Genomic DNA, 23,426 nt, shown 5'->3' on the forward strand with positions numbered 1-23,426 from the left:
AAATAATAATCTGATATGCAGTCTGTTTGTTTTTGGCAGATGCTTTTTTATCTAAAGCAAATTTAGAATTCACATTTTTTGTTTGTGTGTTCTGTGTACTGAACGTACAGTCCTTGGGACTTGAACCCGTGATTTTGCTAAAACAATGCTATATGCGAATTAAGATAAAGGAAAACTAGTTCTCAATTTAACTTCACATTTTTAAAACTTGAACTACATGTACTGCTGAAACACATTGTTGTGAGTCATTGGATAAGAAAGCATCACCCAGCCCTAGTCGCATATAAAAAATCATGAATGTGTGCAGGACTCATCTGAATAAAATTTAAAACTAATAAATCTTACATTAGATATGCATTTCTACATTATAAAACTGTATCATAATAGGACAACAGGATTATGATAAAATGACTCTTTCAGGGCATCAGAATAACTAAAAAAACCTTCTAGCGCCCCCTGTGGGATTTTATTAAATAGTATGAAAGAAAACGACTTTAAAGGGATAGGATGGTTCACCTTCAAAATGAAAATTCTGTCATTATATACATGCCCTCTTGTCATTTCAAACCTGTGGACTTTCTGTCTTCTGCAAAACACAAAAGAAGATATTTAGAAAAATGTTGGTAACAGAAAACCGTCGACTTGCATTGGTTTTCTGTCCATACAATAGAATCTTATTTTGTGTTATGTAGAAGAAAGAAAATCACAAATTTAAAATGACAACCGGGTGAGTAAATGATGACATAGTTTATATTTTGAAGGTGAACTATTCTTTTAATAGCAATGAAGTCAAAAACAACTCTGGTATGGTTTTGAATGATAACACGCAATATGCTGTAGAAACATAATGAAATAAAAACCTCAAAATAAAAACACCTCAGTTCCACCAGGACCTCTTTTGATACATTGGGGAAAATCCTGGTGGACTGTTTTAAAATTCTGGTAATTAATCCTTGTCACATTTTTGTTACGCAAGACTAACACCTAAATGCTGCAATAAAACACAGCAGTTATCTTTACTAAGTAAAGGTATATGACTCCCTCACTCCACCAGCACACACACTAGTGACCAGACTCATAGCAGTTTCTTCTGATGGCTGTCTAACCAGTCCCGTCTCAGGTGTGGGTTTTCTGTCTCCATCTAGTGGCAGTCATCAGAAATCAAGTCACAGGTAACAGAGACTTCTTCCTTTCCTTTTTTATTATGAATATCACGGTTTTATTATCAAAATATTGTCAAAGTTTCTCAATACCTCTTGAAATAACATAGACATGAATGTTCTACGTGAAAGCTGGTTTGTAGCACAGTGCTTATCATACACACCTGACGCAAACGGAAAATTGAATACACGGTGGCCACGTGCACACTGCACTTAACATTGGCTCTTACTCAGTGCATAAAGACCCCATGAAGACGATATTTGAGGCTTTTAGTTAATGTGGTCTTCAAATGTAGTGTGTTCATAAAAGTTATTGCAAATATAATCATATTTAATTTCAGCCTTTTATGTCCAGAAAAGGACCAAAGATGTGGATGACTCATCTTGCACTTATTAAGGTATAAGTCTGTACAAATCCCAAAGATAAATGTGGTTGTCATTGCTAAATCTTTGCAATGTGCACAAGCCTAGTCTGTATTCATTTTATCATCCATTAGTACGGATTGTGGCTTTTTTGTTTCCATCTGGGTCTATATCTTCCCTGAAAACATATTCACAGTGAGTGAATATAACATGCTTTCTATGAATTTAAGCTGTGCTAGCATATTGTTAAATGTACATTGTGTAAAATACTACAGTATGGCCATTAGAATCATAAGCAACTAATATTCACTTATTGGTAAGTAATTGGCTTTGCATGTCTTATGAATCCACTTAAACATCACATTTTATATGTAATGAGCTTGCTAAGCAGCAAGTTACATGCTAACTTGCCAATGCGAATGACACCGAAGACAAACAGACGATTTCACAAACAACTTGGCTCATTTTGAAGGTGGACTATGGTGTTCACATTTAAAACCAACGAGAGAACAACAACCCACAAAACGAAGGTTCCACTTGCTGAATAACAAATCTGTATGGACTGAAAAGCCCTTTGGCCCACATTCCCAAGCCTCTCTCATCTCAGCTGTTCTGGTTCAAGAGGTTAGGTTAATGAGATTTGATGTGTGTGTGCGTGTCTGTACAGGTTTTTGTGTGTTGAAATACAGAATGGCAAGTCACAGTATAAGACAACGTTTAAGAGTCACATCAGGTGGCTTCAAAAGAATACCGCAATACCCAGAATGCACAAGCTGTAAAGTATTAATCATTTCATGCAAGGAGGTTTCCCAGTCAGGGTTCACGAGAACCTCCACCGAGCCATCAACAATCCTCCAGAATCACTGATGACGCTCATTTAGTCATCAATGAGAAATTGATGAATCAGAGATGTGTTGCTGATGGCATGGGTTGCCTGGCACTGAGAGATTTGTATGCAAGGTGCTAAAGAGGTGGAGCGTTTGTCCACGTTTCCCACATTCATACACGGGGGTTACGTTTGAGCTCACTGGGTGAAGGGGGAATCTGTTCATTCAGGTGCGTGAAGGTGGTGGAGTGGCTAGGTCTTGCTGACGTCTCCGCGGCAGTCTCTCTGTATTTCGGAGGAAGAGTCTGACAACGCCCCTTAGGTTTGGAGCCTGGATCACAGGGTAGAAGGCCTTTCATTGCGATCCCCATCAGCTCCGGTTTGGAGGGAGGCCGTGGTAATCCTGTTGACTGGCTGCCCGCAAGCTCTGGTTTAGAAGGTGGACGTGGCAAGACTGTTAAAAGGCCGTCTGCAAGCTCCGGTCTGGATGATGGACGAGGAAGGGCTGTCATTGTGAGCTCTGGTTTTGATGGGGATGGCAATTCTATTCCTGTGGAATCGGGTTGGGATTGGAGATGTGTCGGCAAGGACGTTTGGCTTCCAGAGGGCACGGTTTTGGTCAGTGCTTTGGGGGCGTTCCGTGCAAACTCACTAGGAGATGGAGGAACCTTTTGTTCGAAGTGCGTGTATGTGGAGGAGTGGCTGGGTCTGGTTGCACCCTCCTTGGAGACTTTGTGCCTTGAGGGAAGGGTTCGACAACGGCTCTTAGCTTTGGAACTTGGGTCTCCAGATGGACTTCCGTTTAAGTGGAACTCTTGGTACCGGGATAGCGAGGCTGTTTTGACCGAATGGACAGAATGGCTTAAACATTCTGATTCAACTTGACAGGGTATTTCAGACAGGGACTGTGCAGTTGTGTTGAGAGCCTCACGGGAACAAGATGGAGAGTTATCGTCATGCAGATCACTGGGGGACGCTATAGGTGTCTCTGAGGGTTGTTCCTCTGGCTCTTTCACTTCCTGAAGTTCTTTTAGTTCTTCATCTGATTGGCTTAGCAGTACTCCCCTGCAGACAGGTGGCTCATCTGGTGGCTCCTCGTCCAAACTTTGGACAACTTTATCAATGTTGGTAGTCGACGATGAGTGTGACTCCTTGTCCATCTCCTCGGTGAGCAGAAGTTCTAACAGAAGCGCGTTCTCCTTCTTCAGCTGCTCCTTCAGAGAGCGAGGCACGTCTGGGATCAACCATGCCACCAGCATACTGAGGAACATGGCCAGGTTCTAAATCACAAAAAAAGACAAAAAACATCTAATGTCACCAGTCCCATGCTGACATGTGTCTTGAACAGGTACGATTGTACTTTCAAAACAGTGTGGCATTTGTATATTTTAAATGGTGTTTTTAAATAACGTGGCTTCAGAGTTACAACGAAAGTGAATTTCTGAATTTTCATATTTGAATCTAGCGCTTGAATCTGCTTCTTTACATTCATGCACGTTGTATCATTTAATAAATAAGCTCAAAATATTGTTTTCTCTCACATACGTATCGTTTTGTTTTGGAAAACAAATCAATAGAGTCACTTAGATTACTTTAATCATGGATGTACTTTTTGGAGATTCAGCATTTTGAGTCCCAAATAGGAATATAACATAACAGCATTTTAGGGATACAATTATTTGTTTGCATTCAAAAAGAAACAAAGTCACATACATAGATGGGTATGGTAAATAGGGTGAGTAAATTGAGAGATTTTTTAACAAACATTTATTCAAGCTATTTAACTCAATATATTTATTTAACAATAAGTAAAGAAAGAACAACTGCTATCGCTTACAACACTCAAAACACTGACCTGGAAAAAAATGACAAATGCCAGCCGTGCAGCAAGAACAGACCAGTATTGCTTAGAGAGCTGGTAAGACTCCGGAGACCAAGGAGGATCTCGATAGTCTTTGTACCTAGAAGAAGATTCGTGGTTAAGAATGTGTGAATTTCAGTATGTGTGTATGCAGGTGTACTTATGTGTTGAGTTACCTGCAAATACGGAGTTGTCGGTCAAAGTCTGTGTCATGCGTGGCGGTTCCAGGTTTAAAGTTGCTTGTGTTGAAATAAGCCAGTGTGTGGTTGGTAAAACCATGCATGGTGCCTGTCTCGCTATACAAATATTGATACACCATCCGTGGGATAAACTCTGATGTAAAGGAGATCACAAACGCCTTGAGGGGAAAAGAGAGAAAGCCTTAAAACCTTTGAAAATTCAGATCAATTCAAATGAATGCAAAGGGGTGGTTTCCCAGACATTTATGCATTTGGCAGATGCTTTTATCCAAAGCGACTTACATTGTATTATTCTATAGGTTTTATTTGAGTATGTGCAATCCCCTGGGATCGAACCCATGACCTTGACGTTGCTAGCACCATGCTCTAACCACTGAGCTTTAAGTCATTTTAAAAAACATACTTTACAAAAAAAACATTACTGTGTGCATCTTGAGACAAAACAATTGTACGGATATATTTGAAGATATGTCACTGTAAATTCTCTAACATTTAAGATAGTCTGGGACTAGACTTAAGGCCTGTCCGGGAAACCGCCCCAAAATGTTTTTTTAGGGCTGTCAAACGATTAATCTTGATTAATCGCATCCAGAATAAAAGTTTGTGTTTACGTAATTTATGTCAGTATACTGTGCTAATTAATTTTGTATTTATGAACACATACACATAAATGCATTTATTTTAGAAAAATATAAAATAAACGTTTATTTAGAATTTAAATTATTAGTAAATATAAATTAATACATTTAAATATTTCCTAAACATATAGACAAGTATGTGTATGTTTTGTGTTTATAAATACAAAATTAATATGCACTGTACACAGATATATATTATGTAAACACAAACTTTTATTCTGGATGCGATTAATCGTTTGACAGCCCTAGTTTTTTTTTCAAAGGATGAGATTTGCATAATTCTACATTTTATATTTGACAGATGTTTCATTTCAAACTGCACTGTTAGAAGTTGCAACTCAATTAGTTTGTCAATTAGTTAGAAGAATGGCGATTCTTAGTGAATTCCCCCATTTTAACACTCACATTTGTAATGACTGCAAACTTGCTGATTCCACTCAAGATGTTGTACCATATGCCTGGAAACAGATCAACAAATGTCAGTCGGAGCAAACTAGGATAAAATAGTGTAAGTGTAATGAGCAAGTATATATTTATCGGTACATTTCCTACCAATCTCTTTCGCACTGACAGCGTCAGGTCGGCGTATTTCCGTGACAAATTTTGCCGCATCAAGACGGATTTCAATGACGTTATTAAGCAGAGCGAAGACCGGTGCCAGCGGGAAGGAAGCCACAAAGAGCGTGACAAATCCATACTGAATAACTGCCGACAGGGAAACACACATACTGTACATGAATGGATGTCCTTGATCAAACCCATTTCGATCAAGTCGTTGTAGAACCCTAAATGTCATCTAATCGTAAACTACACGTATAAATTAAACATGTTTATAAATAAGAGGGCTGGCAACCTGTGGGCCATTTTTCCTGGAAATCCCTGTGCACACACCCTCTCCTCCAAAAAATAGACCAGAACGCATCACTGCAGCAGAGGGGTTGCGCTAAGTTAACTGAACCGTGCAAAGTCGTGACCAAATAATGACCAACTGCAGAGAATACCAATTTGCCAAGCTCTGCACAAATTGCTCTGCGCTATCCGGTCGAAACTGGTCTGTGCTGTAGGCCTAGCGAGTCGACGAGTTCTCTCTTTGCTATCCAGTGTCTTCATGGTTTTTCGTGGAGTGTTTATATTTGAATAAGACTGTCTGTGAATAAGAATTACTCATGCACAAGATAAAAAAAAATCCTTTCCATCTTAAAACCCATGCGTAAATGATTTCCCTTTGGCAAGTGTGCCGCAAGTTGAGTCATAAGTCTCATAAGGATGCATTTATATTACGTTCAGGTGTTTTATAACAGAAGCAATTTAGAAGCGCATTGAAGCTGTGATATGTACGCAAACTCCATACTTACAAAACAATTGGTGGCACACAAAAACGACTTGCATGTGAAACATGGATAACTTTGTTCAGCACTACTGGTTTAACCTGATTTACATTTTTTACGTCTGCTGTTGGTCATTTGTGTTTGCCATACATCATTCTCAAATCATTGCTATACTGTCACAAAAAAAGGTGTAAGATTTTACATTTTCTGTCGCTGGGCTGGTACACTAAGGTACCTTAACAGGTATACAGACCATAATGTTGTGTTGTACCCCTTTGGGTACCTATTGTGTACCTTCAAAGGTACATTTAATTGTATTGTACCCCTAATGCCTAATATTAGGGTACAATAATGTTCCCAAAAAAGGTACATTATATGTGTTGTATACCCGTATAGCTACAAAAAGGAACCTTTAGGGGTACCACCCGAGCAACAGAAAAGGTACAATTTAAAAAAATTCTTCTGAAATTGTACATGTATGTAGAGATTTTACATTATTAGAGTAATACGAAAGATGCAACAAGCACTAAACTTTGTTAACATTTAAGTCCATGTGATATCCCAGAATTTACCCATCTCCATGTACTCTGGGCTCAACCCCTCGTAGGGCTCCAGTTCATAATCCAAATCCCAGCGCTGAGGTTCTCGCTTGGAATCTTTGTCCTCCTCATCTGCCGCTCCCTCTTTTTCTTCCTTATAAACGCGATACATCTTCTTCAGCTTCCTTTATAAACATAACAACTTCAACATCGTTTTTGAACACAAAAACAGTAAAAACACTCCCTGTGCTCTGCTTCACCGTATTGCAAATTTAATGTACAAAGAGAATTAGGAAAATCATCGAAAATTAGTCAAGGGACCACAGGGAGGACTGTGTCTGTGTGTAACACTTACGGAATGGCAATTTCGAACACATTATTCTGAATAAGCTGCTTCCCCAGCATAATGATGCCCAGCTGAATACACACTTCAATAAGACAGCCACCTGGAGAACACTGAAGCAAACACACACACACACACACACACGCGTTCAAGCAAAGAAGTTAAGTCATGCTGACACGGTAAAGGCAAACGGTATTATTGCTTTAATAATTACCTCCTCCATGCGGAAATACTTAAAGACATACACATAGTCACCCGGACGACCGGCAAACCTAAGTTAGCAGACCAGAGTTATGATGGATTTTTACAATATTGACATCAATGACCTATAAAGAGGATGCTTTTAAAAAACAATCTGGACTTCGATGCTGGACATTCCTCCACAGCGCATGACACTGTACAGTGAAGACACAACACAACAGACACACGCCACTATGTGTAATATATAGACACAGAACACAACAGGTGTAGTTTTGGAATTATAATTTAAAGCTGTAATTGCATTACAATTTTATAATAATTTTAAAATAATATTGTGATTTTTATTTTTAAAATATATTTTTTATAAAAAAATATTTTTGTAGAAATTCATAACAATAAGTCAAACTTAAGCTACACAAAAACATCACATATACTGTAAACTGCAGTCATAAATTGCAGATCTGACACAGAAATTATACAAATACAAAATAAAAAGCTCTAGACTATAGCAACAAAGTACTACTGTCAATTTTTTTACTCTTTTGGAAAAGTTTTTGTAAAAAAAAACGTATCCCTGTAAATCTTGCGATGTAATTGTAAAGAGTGTAAATGATCTGTGCTCGTAAAAGACAACGGCAAAACAAATGTTCACTATGAAGTGATACTGCACATACAGTATAGACGAACACAATGTGTACAATATCACAAACAGGTAACATACTGGACACAGACACACAACACTATGATACAGGATAGGCACAACGCTGTGATATACAGTACATATATGTTACTACAGGGTAGACGCACAACTCTATAGCACAACCGAAAATACAAGAGAGATACATTGCTATGGTGCGTCTGTTGTCATTTTACCTGCCCTTAAAGAACGCCACATAGAAGACAGGAGCAAATGCATTCATGCTCTTCAGCAAAAAAGCTTTTAAGATCACATGCTCCTCAAATGTTGATTCAGTCTTTGGAATCTCTGGAAGTATAACATATATCATATTCACACTCATCATTATTGCTATTGCACAGTTTATAGTCAGTCTAGTATAGCCATCATTTCATAAGCCACACATGTTCTGTCTCTAGGCCAGCACACACAGACACACACACACCGAGCTCTGTAATCCAGGCTGCTATGGCTCCATAGATCTCATCCAACACCAAAACCACCAGCAAGTTGATGATGACAGCTGTTGTCGTCACGGTTACTCGCACATTTGCCTTTGCCTCGTGGTCAGGGTTCATTGACATGACAGCGAAAACAATGATTCGGTACAGAATCACTCCAGAGACGGCAGAGAACGTGACCCCAACCTGACAGAGAGAGATGCGGGAGTATTGAGAAAACATTAAAAACACAACACAGAAAGAAACATTAGGTTTCATTGGGCTGATGCTTCTCACCATAAGAAGGATGGAGGATATGTTCATGCAGAACCCAGGCAAGCGGTCCGTCCATGATAGAGACTCTGAGGCAAACTACAAGAACAACATGATGTTACCTAATGTCACTATAACATATAGTACTAGTTAACTTTGGCCTGATAACAATGACCAATAGACTTCGGTAGACATAAACAATGCTGGTCAAGAGAAACTTCCATTTTCAGTTTTTTAACACTGCACAAATGTTTGAACAAAATACAGAAAAAAATACCAAAAAACAGAACATTTATAACCGAATTAAAATGTTATAATATATTTAAGACGTCATTATATATGTAAGATTTACAAAATAAAATGAAATTACATTTTTAAACAATGAAATCGCAAGTGCATTTAGGCCAGTGTTTACATCTTGTGAAGTGGTCTATAATTAAAACTAATATAAAGGCTAATATTATAAATCTATACTTTGATCGTATACTTTGCAATCCAGGTCTTTATGTAAATACTATGGATTTTTTGACACAAAGCAGGGTCATTCCGTGTACAAAATTGCCATTTAAACCCCCTTCTACAAGTTTACTGAGTAATTGTGAATTTCTCAGTAAAGATTCTTTCATGGCATTTAATATTTTGGATTTCTTCATCATTTAGGTATTCCTTTCTCCAGAAAAGAATAATCAAAATCTAAATATTTAGCCAGGGATGTCTGGTTGACTTGACATGGAATGACCTAACAGTATTCACATGAAATCCTGACTTCCACACACTTCAAATTATCAACCATACAAAGATTAAAATGTCCATTTTTCATCTATATAATAAAAAAAAAAAGAGTACACCTTTTTTTAAAGAAAGCCTTAAAGTGATAGTTCACCCATAAGTAAAAATTCCTCTTGTCTTTTCAAACCTTTATGACTTTCTTCCTTCCGCGGAACACAAAAGAAGATATTTTGAAGAAAGTTGGACACAAAACCAATGGAAGTGAATGAGGTCCAGTTAACAACATTTTTCAAAATACAGTATCTCCTTTTGTGTTCTGCGGTTTGAAATGACAAAAGGTTGAGTAAATGACGACAGAAATTGTATTTTTAGGTGAACTATCAGTTTAATAGGATTTGCTTCTAAATGGTGGTTGTGCAAACTACTAAAATATGCCAAAACAGCATTTGACATGTTAATAAAGTTCACATTTAAAATATTTAAGCAATATAGCATATTTGAACAAACTTCTGTTAATTGGCACAATATCAGTAGTTATTGGCCAATGCTGATGCTGAGAAATGTTTTTTAAACATTTTTTGAGAGTGATTGAAGTGCTGTACGTATATTCTAAATGTATAAACCGCCACGGTTTACACCCCCTCACATGAGATATGAATTAAAACATACACGCTCTCAGGTAAACGCATGAACATACACAGTGAACATGTGTCTTTGATTAGAGGAAGGACGCCACTCTAATTTGCGTGTTTTAATCCAGCTCTGGCTCTAATCCTGCATAATCTAGTGTGGAATACACAGAGAGGTAATCTGCTTTCAGTGGCGTGTGTAGCAAGCGTGTACGCGAGAGCTAGTGTTTGAGCCTGTGCGCGTGTTGCGTGTGCGCGGCGGAGGTCTGTCACGGGTGCGCAAGGGCACGAGGACGGTAACAAAAATCCACAAAATCTCATCAAGTGAAACTGCGACCAGTTTGCTCATTTCAAACGGGAAAAACCGGATAGAGAAAATACAATCTGTGCTATTCTTTATCTAAATAATTGAATTAACGACAAGTGAAGATTGTGAAGAAAGACGGGGTGGAGGATGAGACGCGAGGGGGGAGGTGGGATCCGGCGTAGGTCAGTTCTTTCTGAGACCATTCCGTGACTGACAGCAGTGATCTATCTGTATTATCTCAGAAGCCCCGCCTCTTCTGGTTAAATTGATTAGCTCGCTCTGTCATAGACAGACAGTAAACTCTCACAAACGACGTCCCTCCGTACTCACCGGCGACTGCCCTCCTTTAGCAGACAGGAGCTTCTCTCTTCCTTTGTCATCTGTTCCCGTATCCGGCTGTGACACAAAGCACAGATTAAAAGCATGACACACAATGTTTCTGTCATCTTTCAACTACCTGGAATCATTGTAGTGTAAGGACTGAAATCTCTTCCAGGTATTCCAGCTCAGGTAATTGTTTTCACGTCACGCAATGGATATAATAAGACTGGAGTATGAATATTATTATGAGAATTTAGCTGTGTGTCAACTATGCTTCACAACTTCACATTCAATACTACTGATATGTTTATACCAAGGCTATTATAAAGGGGGACAAACGGAAATATTGTCCTGGGTCCTAAATAGTGTAGACTATTGATTAGATATTGCATTGGGCCCTTGAAATTTAAGGGGACAGTTTACCCAGGAATGACAAGTCTTTCATCGTTACTCAACCTCATGTCACTCCAAACTTGTATGATTTTCTTTCTTCTGCAGAGCACAAAAGAAGATATTTTGAAGAATGTTGGCAACCAAACAACACTGCCCCCATTGACTTCCACTGTATGAACACAAAACCACAGAGAGACATTACTCAAAATATCTTCTTTTGCGCTCCACCTAAGAAAGACGTGTATACAGGTTTTGATCAACATGAGGGTAAATAAATGATGACAGAATTTTTATTTAACTTTAACGCCCGCCACTGTTTGATTGCATTTGATTAATATGTGTTTTTCCGTATCACATTTCTAAACTTTTACATGTGGCCGCAGTGTTTAAGCTGTTTATATAGTTCTTATTAAGAGGATTTGATTACTCCCTATTATAACAATACTATGAGTAGTTTGATTCACTGTACCTCATCTTTCTTCTTTTTCTTGGCCTTCTTTTGTTGTTTCTTAAGGAGAAAGTCTTCATATGCTGGCCGAAGCTCATTCTGAGATATAGAAATGTGTAATATCAGTTCAATTTTCTCTCCACTCACAAGCACACACACACAGACACACATGCACGCACGCACGCACACACACACACACACACACACACACACACACGCACGCACGCACACACACACACACACACACACACACACACACGCACGCACGCACACACACACACACACACACACACACACAGACTTTACATATAAATTAAAGGCAATAATCTAGGACTACACTGATCTCTAAAAGCACCAACGACAAGTTAAGGATGACACACAAATACACAAGCAAAACTGTCTCCATAGTTACCGCATTCACAGACAAAAACAGAAATAATTATCTTGCTTACGCATAAAATCAAATCATTCATGTCTTGAGGCAGGGACACTTAAATGATGGGACGATTATGCAGTTTGTGTAGGCTGACAAGGTACGAAATTGCATGTTTATTAATATCCATTAACCCTGTGGGTTTCTGGGAACACTTTGCAACACATTTATAACCTGCTGGGTTCTCTGTTTAGAATATGAACACATTTACATACATTTATATTTGATACTGTTTACAATACAAAATGCGTTTCAGGTAACTTTGCACAAAAGATTATCTGACAAGTACAGTGTGGTCAGGATTATGGCTTTGGGGTTAATAGTACACAATCACGATAAAGGATTCGCTGGCACACAGGTTACTACAAAGTTAATCCACTGTAAATCTCTCCTCCTGCTATACATTCCGGGCTGATTCATCAAAACACCGTCACCGTGGATTCAGATGCAGTATTTACTATCCTGCTGTGGTGAAAATCACAAATGAGAGAAACAGGGAGAGAACAAGGGATGGGGAATAGCGGGGAGACAAATATGGTGTGGGTTTGTTTGTGCCACAGAGAGAGAGAGAGCGAGGGTGGGGATACTGATCATGTACCTCAGCTCTGTCCTATTGGTCAGCATCAAAGCAAAGAAAAACATGAATGAGACTGTGTTGACTGTGTTTTACATTGTGAAATAAGATGGCTAAATAAACGTCGACTCATGCACACTTTAAAATGAAACAAACCGCATTCTCACTCAGCATCTTTCATATTCAGACAAGCCTTTGCTCTTTTCAAATGGAAATCTGTGTGTTTGGGTGGCTTCGATACTCAATTTTACTGTATAAAAATTGTTCAAAAACTACTTTGTCATCTGTGTACACACTACAGTATATATATATTTTTGGCGAATGTTTAAGTGAATCTTGAGAATTAAACATCTGTATGCAGTTTATACACTAAATTAAGTTAAAAAGTTGTTTTGCTTCAAAGATAATAAATATTGTTAACCTAACATTAATTGGTTTATCTATTGGTTCGGATAGTAAAGCATTGTTGAAGAGTACTGTTCATTTCTACTAATGTTATCAGCTGTCGAATTTTCTATTTAATTGCTTTTGATAAACATTTTCCTTGATTAATTTAATCTTAGCTGCTTTCAATCATGTAATTTAATCACTTCTTTGAAGAAAACAAGAGACAAAAGCTTTGCACTGTCACAGTTAATTCTTCCTACTTTACAAATACAATACTGAAAATCTTTGTTGACAGAAATCCTAAATCTCTAATTCATGCCTATGGTACATTCAATAAAATTTCTCTGAGCGAGAAACAGTGACCAATGAGGCAGAGCTTAGTGAAGAATAAATTGAACTTCCTGTTGGTTCACATTAGCATGACAATCAATTGAGCGATTGATTCCTTGACCAATCCACTGTTTCACCCAAAAATGACAATTCTTACTTAACCTCTTGTGATTCTACACCTTTATGACTTTCTTTCTTCTGCAGAACACAAAAGAAGATATTTCGAAGAATGTTGGTAACCAAACAACATTGACTTCCATTGTACGGACACAAAACACTGAGACATTTCTTATAATAATCTTCTTTTGTCTTCTAAAGAAAGAAAGAAATATTTATTTTTGGTGAACTATTGCTTTAAGCAGAAAACATTCTAATGACTCGCACATGTCTTATCAAGCCCTTCTGCCTAGAAAGGACACATGCACACTTCAGACTGAATTAGCATTCTTAGCTTAACGGTTGAGGAACTCAGAAACAATGAAATCAGAGACCAAGCCATTAGGATTCAGTGTGAAGTTACTTGTGAAGTCTGTGTTGAGTTGGAATAAAGGGAATTACTGTATTTTTAGCTATATTTATGATCTTTGTTGCTACTGAAGTATTCTGGAGTGTTCCAGTGATACAGACATTATTGTAGACTACGGACCTTTTTCACGTTTTCGGGTTTCTCAGCAGAGGAAGTCGTTATAGTTGTGTAAACTTCTATAGCGGTGAATGGGAGACTACCACAAATTAATTTTTTGCATTCTCATTTGCTCAAATAGAAAAAGAAAAACTCAACGATAGTGTTTTCACTACTTTCAACAAAATGAAAAAAAAATAGAGAGAGTCTGATAACGGCAGTCAAAAGAGAGAATGATGTCAAATTTACCATGACTTCCATAGTCCCTTTATAAGAAACACCCAACCCAAAGGTAACATAATACAAATAAATATTATATATAAACGTACATACATTTAGAAACAAATTAAAATATAAAAACCTTGGAGGATTTTATGATGCTGATGACCGTTGAAAGCATCATCACAGACATGTGAAAAAGGTCCATTGGGCTATCATGTAATTCTGTCCTTTATTCTTCCTTTTTTTCCCTTTCAAAGAAAGACGATCTTTTGTCTGTATTTGACAATAAATTATTGAGACGCACAGATCAAATAGGTCTAATCATGATCAGATCAGGTGATTATGTAGTGGCGACAGGCCAAATTAGAGTTGTGTCGTGATGCTACGTTTAATCATGTTTTTGGATCCGGAAACATTTGGACTATTCTTACCTCTTCGTCTTCCATGCCTGTCAGATTCCAGCTGTGTTGTAAACAACGCTGTCTCCGCTTCCAATGTTCTAGAAACACCGCCGCTAAATACACACACACAATAATAAATCAAATGAACATCTAGCCATATATACCTTTATAGGACCATATTAAAACAATTTCTTAAAATGTGATATATAGAATGGCATTGATTATCATCAAAGACACTATTAATATTCTTCATACCCCAGAGGGACATAAAAATGGCAAAGGCGACAGTAGCGTGATTGTCAAACAGATAGCTGACACGCGCCGTACTGCAGATACTGCTGAGCTGCCAGTAATCACACACACGATCACACAGCGGACACATGGTGAAATTAAGACGCTCATCACACATCTCTTGACTGAAAGAGAGAGAGAGAGAGAAAAACAGTATACAACAAATGTGCGTTGGATAATTATTGTCTGTGCACAACCTGATCATCTCTGTAATGGTTTATAATTCATATCTATTTATGTTCAGAGATACAGTAGGTGTAACATTATAACGTATTTATACTAAAAGCAATACTATAAATGTTAAAAGAAAGTATTTGTGGATGTACTTAAGTGTGCTTAAACTAGGCTTTAGCAGTAGGGTAGAGAAATATTTGATATTTAAAATTGTGAATATAGAGTATGACAACCACTGTGGCTTCTGATGTGTGTTTGTGTGGGCTTACCTGGGCACATTGGTGTCTACGGTGAAGCATCCATACAGAAATACTGCGACTCCTAAAGCCGACGCTGGAATCAACAGCTGAGTGTAAACACCCAACCAGGCGAAATACAAGCCAATCTTTTCCCCAAAGTACTTTCTGTTAAACACAGATAAAACGCTTACAGAACAATCCGACGTGACAGGGTAGAAAAATAAACGAACTATTATTCCCCAAGTATGAGCAATAAGAAGTGATGCTCGCTTTGATGATAACAGTCTGCACAAAAGTAGGTCATAACGCATCTACAATAATACCTGATGAGGTCCATTGGTTGGTATTTGAAGAAAACTCCATAATTGGCCCATTCATCATGTAACACCTGCAATAAACATGTGACACTCGAAATATATTTTGATTCATGTATATCACCACGTGACACACCGCTGTCCAATCAGAGCAGAGCACATGACTCACCTGTCTGTCATTACATTGTTCTTTATCTTCTGAGCTGTCAAAGTCACCCTGAAGTAATGAGAAAACAGAGGTTTTCCTAAAACACAACATCATTTACCTTCGATTTACTCAGAATTCTCTATTTTCACCCAAGCTGGGTAAAATGGAAACGTACATCATGCAGAGGGAAGGCAGCATCATAGACCCCTTTAGCTAACAATGAAGAAATGCCTGAGAAAGTGATCGAGAAAAGTGAGAATTTAGTCAAATATCTGTAAGATTTGGAAAAAAATATATAAAAAAGGCACAATTTCCAGAAACGCACCCATAGTTTGACAGGACTGTGAACAAGCTGTGCGCCTCAGAATTTCATAAACCTGCAAAAGCAACAGATGGATCAGAAAGAAAACGAAGAATCGGACATGTACATGTAAGCTCATAAGATGCCCTTTATAACACGTCACAGGTATGATCATGATTTGAAAGGCTTTTAGAAAAAACTAAATTCTTATGGCCGCATGCATTTCTCATTTAAAGTGAAGTATGCAATGCAACAAGCTCGGTATAAAAAATCACTCCAGATTTCAGAAAAAAGAGAACTGAAGTACTAAAACATCTACAAGTAATTAAAATGCTCTGTTTATCTGATATTTGTGTTTGCTTTGTATTTATCGCTGAAGAGCTGAAGTGATTATACTACTCACAATTCGGCCTCTTATTGCATTGCTGAACAAGCTGCTCTTTGACTTGATATCAAATCTGCAAAAGAAAAAAACAAACCAATTAAGCTACTGTGTAGGCTTGATATACAGTATGTGTTTTAATGATTGTGGCTGTTTGTGTTGGCACTCACAGGTGTAACTTGTCTCTGCTGAACGGCTGCGATAGGACACGTACGCGTGGGTTTGGGGGCTCCGCGATGCCCGGCTGGAATGGCTGATTGATCTTGGCCCAAAACGAGCTTATTACGCCCACTATCCCCGTCTTTTCTTTCAGCTGATACGTCTGCAAAAACAAGCATAACGGAACTGAAATTAAACAGACATTCATCCTTTTACATCCTCAGCTCTAGAGAGAGGAGACAGCAAGGGTTCAGCCCAGGGTCGGACGATGGTGACACTAATGCGCAGTGGAAATGACACGTTATGTTTTGAGTGCAAACTGAAGCATGTGTGGGATGTTGGGCCATATGTCTCAACAGCTAATCCACCATTATCAGATTATATCATTTAATATACTCACAACCTCAAAGGACAAATCATTCAGGATGTTGCTCGAAGACTAATCTAAACGTGTGTGAAAACATAACGGTGATGACTCACGTTACTGTACGGTTGGATATGCCAAACGCCCGTTTCAGGAATTTGAAAACATTTTCCAAATAATCAGCCTGGTACATGCTATTCAGATTTTTTTCTCTGTAGTGGGTCCTTGGGAATTGACTTTTGGCATTACTACTGCTCGTAAAGGCTGTGCCAACTGGGAGCACTTACAAAGGCCATCATGAATCCAAAGCTCTTAAAAACATGACACTAATGACACTCCGAGTTGGGGCAAGCGTGATGTCTTTTGCACTTGGATTTCTTGTGATTTCTCTTCCACTCTTATGACCAAAACAGAATTACAAAAATGACGATGTTTTTATCTCCTATCTCACCTACCCGTCTCTGACATATCTTTATATTTTGAAAACTAATTCAGTTCAACTGTTCAACAGTTTTATTTATATAGCGCTTTTTACAATTTCCATTGTTGCAAAGCAGCTTTACATACATTGTGGTTTTCAAAAATAATAGTAATAAATGAATAAATAAAACATAGAGAGTATACGGTATTGAAATGTATATGAGAAAGTTAAATGCATACGTTGTTATGTTATGTTTACGAGGGAATAAACCCCCAGAAGCAACATTAGCAGTCTCCACATAAGCAAGCTAGTGCCAACAGTGGCAAGGAAGGAACCAAAACGCCACTATAAATGTATAAATGTGGAGAAAAAACCTTGGGAGAGACCAGACTCAACCAGGAGGGCCAGTTCTCCTCTGGCATATTAATGTAACATTGCTGCAACTACAGAGAGAATCAATAACGTAAGCTGAAAACTAAATGTAATTGCACATAGAGTCCAAAAATTGCGTCCGAAATTTTCGCACGTTAAAAAATAAATACGACCTCACGTTGTGTCAATCACCTTCAGACACTGCCTCTGATATTTTCGTCTGTCATAAAAAAATGAGGACTGGTGGCAAATGGGTGTGAAAAACAGGAGTGTTGACAGGTATGCAAGAAAATGCAGGCAGAGAGAGTGAGGACAGCCTACCTAGCGAGCCGGTACTGTCAATGGAGAGAAGCAAGGGATGAAATGAGAGATAAGGAGAGAGGCAGAGCCAACGCAGGGTCAGGCTGTATTGTTTTGCTTTTTTTTGGCAACGGATTAACACGCATCGGACTCTGTGTGCAAGGTTTCTGTGCGCGACACATTTTTAGGATGACAAATACAAAAAAACGCATACGCAAATTTCAGACTGTATGTGCAAAAACCTTGAGAGTGAACAGATGAATCTCACCTTTTTAGTGGGGACTCTGATCTTTAGAAGTTCAGCTTCACGACTGAGAACAGACCAGGGAACGTGTAGACGAGTGAACCTGACAGTCCTCAACTTAAAGAAGTGGAGCGACAGAAAGAAAGAGAGAGAAACCGAGATGTAAGACGTGTGGATAATACAGTTTGTAATTTGCAGCTGACCAAGCCCTGTGTCTCAATTCACCTACTTATACTATGATATAATGGTAAAGTATACTAGTAAGTGCTGTTTTTGTGTTGGGATAATAGGTGAGTGCATGGCAAAAGAGTATGCACACACTGCGACATACTAACGTGTGACGGAAGTGACGATTTTTGCCTGTGATCCTTAACAATCTCAAAAATCAAAATACAACCTTTTTGCATTTAAACATTTTGGTGAAACTTTAGTATGGGGAACAATTCTCAGTTTTAAGAAGTTGCCTATTAGCTTGCATATTGGCTGTTTATTAGTATTTATAAATTATAAATATTAATGCATTATTCTGCCTGACCGCATTCTACATCCCCTAATCCTAACTAACCCATACCTACTGTAAACCTAAACGAACAACTACCTTACAAAGTATTAATTAGCAGTAAATTAAGAGTTTATTAAGGAAAATTTGTGTAGTTAATAGTGAAAATGTGTTCTCCAAACTAAAGTGTTACCAACATTTCTTCATTTATTATTTGTCATGTAAAGTTTTCTGTATAGTTTAATTTATTGATTCAGTTACGCATCATGCATTTAATTTAAACTAACTAAACTCCGCCCTCTCACGGTGGGTTGTGGGTAATATTAGGCGTTTGAGTGTGCATTGATCTACTACATTTCGAATTTTCACCAAAAACAGTAAACCATCCGGGAACTTTATGGATACTCATTTCAACATACTATGATTTGGGACATACTAAAAGAATTTTTTAATACTATTTAGGACGGATAGTATGCAAATTGCGATGCAGAGAAGGTAATTTAGTCATGAATATTACAACCATTAAGACACACACACACGCGCGTGCCTGCACACACAGTGTTAGAAGCAATTGTTACAGTACCAAAGTGGCCTTATTCTGAGTGACACAAAAATACAAAAACAAACACCTCCGGCTATGAGGATCAGCCATAATCTTTCTTTCGCCTGGAGACAGCAGCACTCAAATTTAAACCACCAATCAAACACTACACGCTTTAGTTTACAGCCCACATCAAGATATCCCCCACATCAGGTTATCTTTAGGACAAAGTAAAAGACCCATCGACACTTTCAGATTAACACAGACAAAAACATATGGACAATGTCTTATGAAGATTAAAATGTTATACTGAAGGATATCCTACACGAGCTTTTTCATTTAAGTACTATGAATGGAAAGATGTAATCTACACACGCTGAAAATCTATTCGTAAAAAAAAATCTTTTTTTCAACATTTTTATTTCTGTACTAACAGCATGGTCACTAAAATCAAGACACAGTGCAAGAAAATATGATTAGTCTTACAAATAGTCTTCATTTTTTCATAAGTTAAATGTGATTTTTTTTGTGAGATCGACCCATACCAGCATAAGAAACTGAAAGATGCATTTGAAGTTGTCCTTAACAGCAGAACATTTCAAATGATATCTGGATTTATGAGACAAGCCTTTTTCTAGCAAACGCTGCATGACTCAACCAGTCTCCTATTCAGAAATACTAAGCTTTTCTTTCTTTAACTTATGAAAATCCATGATGCAAAGAGAACCAATGATCTCCTTTGACAACCACTGCACTTGTGTGTCGCAACAATCTTGCCAGGGGCTACTGATGTGGTTTTGCAGGAAAACAAAATTGCTTTGCGAGAGGTGTTAGCTTGCTTTGGAAAATACTGCCTTTATTAAAAATGAGAAGTAGCTCTCCTCAATCCAGATGGACTTTACTGAGTGTGGGAGGGCTTTAGCATCTGCTAAACTGGGTCTCAGCTTCTTAAGTTCCAAGGTCACCTTGAGAATCTCTTGATTGTTTTTATTTTGTTATGCTGCACTCACAAATGAACTCATCTCTGAGTGTTCAAGACTCAACATATAAAGATTACATGAACCTGTTTGTGGCATGAATGATACACAGATGCATGAGTGCACACACGGTTTCTATGTTCATGTGATAAATGTAACAATAAAACAACAATATAACTACTTAATGGTGCGTTCTTTTAGAACATTCTTTTTAAAAATTGTAGGCAGTATTTAGTATATACTGCACAGTATGCAGTAGGCACACACCTCTTTGTCGCGTTCGATCTCCAAGCCTTCTTCTTGAAGTCCTCTCTCGAATTCCTCCCTGATTTTATCTTTCAGTCCATCATCAGGTTCCGTCGCTAGCCCCGCCTCCAGCACTGCCTCCGTAATATCGCCCTTTGTACTCCTGCGTGAAGGGGTGGGGCTTTGAGACGGCACATTACCATTAGAAACGACAGAGAGGCGATGTTGCGTATGTCGTCTTTTGCCGTGATGGACAAGAACATAGTCCACCCTTCTCTGGCCATCAGCAAAATACAGCCCTCCTCCTGGCCCAGGACCTGGCTCCTCCTGAAAGCACACACAAACAGTCTTTGTCCTGGTACCATTTAGATCATACATACCTGTACTCAGATTCCAATCATTTTGTTCCAATGTTAAATACAACTGCTTCTGTTAAAATTGGTGGAAGTTCTAAGCTGTCTCTTTCTGTACACAGTACATCTTTTTGGTGTCAGTGAAGGGGGTCTTGAGAGTCCTATACTTAAGAAGCTATGGGCATACAAAAGACGCAAAGTTTGGGAAACACTGATCTAAAAGACATGGACGATACAATTGAAATGGTTTACTCTGCAAAAGGCAGTGAATCAAATATTCCTATTTCATTTGACACTGCATGGTGGGAAGTTTCAGCCAAAAATTGAAGATCTGGGTCACACACTTCAAAGAAATTGAATGTCTCCTAAGGCTGTGCTCTTTATTTACTGCAATTCTGCTTTTGAGCAAGATACTAAACTGAGGGGAATGGCCCATGATTTCAGTTTCCATTATGTATATTCCAAGTTTTGTTGAATTTGCTTGTTTTTCCCTTGGAATTTTTATCACTACAGTAGCAGTCAGTCTATATGGGGTTTTAATGGGCAATGGTGATTCCAATACCAAGACACTTGAGATGCTGACGTTGTTGTTGACAACAACAATTACAAAAACACATTTTCTGCATTTCAATTCAGCTCTGTTTTATACTAATCCTGCTTGTACAAAACCCTTGGCATTGTGTAATGTTCCTTGTTGGTAAATAAAAGAATCTGCCAAATCAATAAGGGTAATGTAAATGTCATTTATTTACTGTACAGAACTAAAGAAGATAAAACATGAAATTGTAGACAACTGTATGATATTTTTGAACTATTGTGTATGCAAAATCTGATAAGCATTATGTAGCCGCAGTTAATATTTTAATAACAGTTACTATGAATCAAAAACTTTACTTTTTATATCAAATGACTGGATTTGGCTGATAGCATATGTGGAGGGTGACTGGGGGTGTAGAGGTTGAAAAGCCCTGTTTTATGGTGTCTCTGTTAATTGGTGAAAATGACATTTTTGCATAAGAAATCAGAGGTCACGCACCGTATCCTCGGCAATGTCATTGGCGTCGTGCCCGGTGTCAGCAGTGCCCTGCTGGCCAAGTTCAGAAATATCACGAGCAAGAGAGCGGAGTTTGTCGGTTTGCATCGAGGAGGACTCGTTCCGTACGCCGGAGACGCGCATGCGCTCTGGAGCCCCGTTCCAATTTTCTATTAAAGTAGAGTGACAATGTGTGACTGTAAGTGTCAGAGACAAAAATACAGAGAGTGAGAGGGGGTGGGGAGAGGGAGAGGGAGAGAGAGAGAGAGAGAGAGAGAGAGAGGGAGAGGGATTCCATTTAAAAGTATAGGGAAAATACCGTTCCGCTTCATTCAGCACCACGGACAGCGACACAATTGAAAGCTGTGCGTCCATTCTGCAAAACCTGTCAAAGTGACTCTAAGCGCACGTACACCTCTAGTCTATTAAAAAATAAACAACAATAGACCAAAGCGTCACTTTAATATCCCCCATGCCCCCAGGTAAACAAACACAGGGATTCATGACTCTTACAGAAAGCTAAGCGCATTTAACACCATCTGGCCAAACCATGCATTATAGTCTATTTGCGCATTGTCTTGCCAATAATTTATTATTTTACTGTACATAATTCACAATTTCCATTATATCACCAATTCAGAAAAGGTGTATCATAAATTAGGCGTCTTGGATTTTTTCAATAACATCAGTGTATTGTCGTCAGATGTCAATTGAAATAGCTCCAGCTTATTGCCCAAGCTAATTACAACAAACCCCACCACTAGATCATGCACGGTTCACGCGTTGTTTTCCAAATAAAACCATTTACAACACAATTGCGTGGGATTTATACGAGTGTTAAAGTGAAACAGTTCGCATAAGGCGACAAATAATGGCGCGCGCCTTAGTGATTTCAATGCAATTAACATGAAGGTTTGCAGCGACTCCAAATGTAGCCTGCAGTTTGCACAAGATCAGATCGTATACATGCATGCGTGTGCAGCAGCTAAAGCAGCTTATATAATAATATAAAGCTAGAATGCAACAAACCAATTTAACGTAATAACCATCGGATAGACATACGGAAAATGCTTTTCACTTTTAGAGAAGCGAATGCACGCACGCACACACAACAGGAGTGTCAGGATAGGTACTCACCGGTGGTGGAGGGCGACTTCATGTTCCCTGTGAGACGATGGGCAATCCGCTCGCAGCTTAACGCGCTCGTGCTGCTGCCGTTAATTCCGTGGACAAACTTCAGCGAGAGTCCGACGCTGCGCGCGTGCACCCGAGACGGGTGACAGCCGACACTCCCCCACACAGTGGGTATCTCTCACCCACTCTCTCTCGCTCTCTCTCTCACACACACACACACACACACACACGCACGCACACACACACACACACACACACACACACACACACACACACACAAACCAAGTCTA

General features: G+C 38.6%; 1 protein-coding gene across 1 annotated transcript; it reads right to left on the bottom strand.

Annotated features, from left to right (window-relative positions):
* Positions 1 to 735: 735 nt before the first annotated feature.
* Positions 736 to 23,332, bottom strand: LOC130563289 (anoctamin-1). The gene is made up of 26 exons (XM_057348736.1): positions 23,140 to 23,332; positions 22,006 to 22,172; positions 20,638 to 20,943; positions 18,378 to 18,470; positions 16,664 to 16,815; positions 16,515 to 16,569; positions 16,136 to 16,187; positions 15,986 to 16,041; positions 15,832 to 15,879; positions 15,672 to 15,736; positions 15,379 to 15,513; positions 14,900 to 15,060; positions 14,675 to 14,757; positions 11,697 to 11,774; positions 10,844 to 10,909; positions 8,873 to 8,947; positions 8,581 to 8,782; positions 8,333 to 8,444; positions 7,473 to 7,530; positions 7,271 to 7,371; positions 6,949 to 7,100; positions 5,601 to 5,753; positions 5,454 to 5,506; positions 4,387 to 4,568; positions 4,205 to 4,310; positions 736 to 3,629 (listed from the first exon to the last, which is right to left on the bottom strand). The coding sequence occupies exons 1-26, from the start codon at positions 23,159 to 23,161 to the stop codon at positions 2,523 to 2,525; spliced, it is 3,840 nt and encodes a 1,279-aa protein (XP_057204719.1). The 5' UTR covers positions 23,162 to 23,332; the 3' UTR covers positions 736 to 2,522.
* Between the last annotated feature and the right edge of the window lie 94 nt (positions 23,333 to 23,426).

The sequence above is a fragment of the Triplophysa rosa genome, linkage group LG12 (assembly GCF_024868665.1).
Source record: "Triplophysa rosa linkage group LG12, Trosa_1v2, whole genome shotgun sequence".
NCBI lineage: Eukaryota > Metazoa > Chordata > Actinopteri > Cypriniformes > Nemacheilidae > Triplophysa > Triplophysa rosa.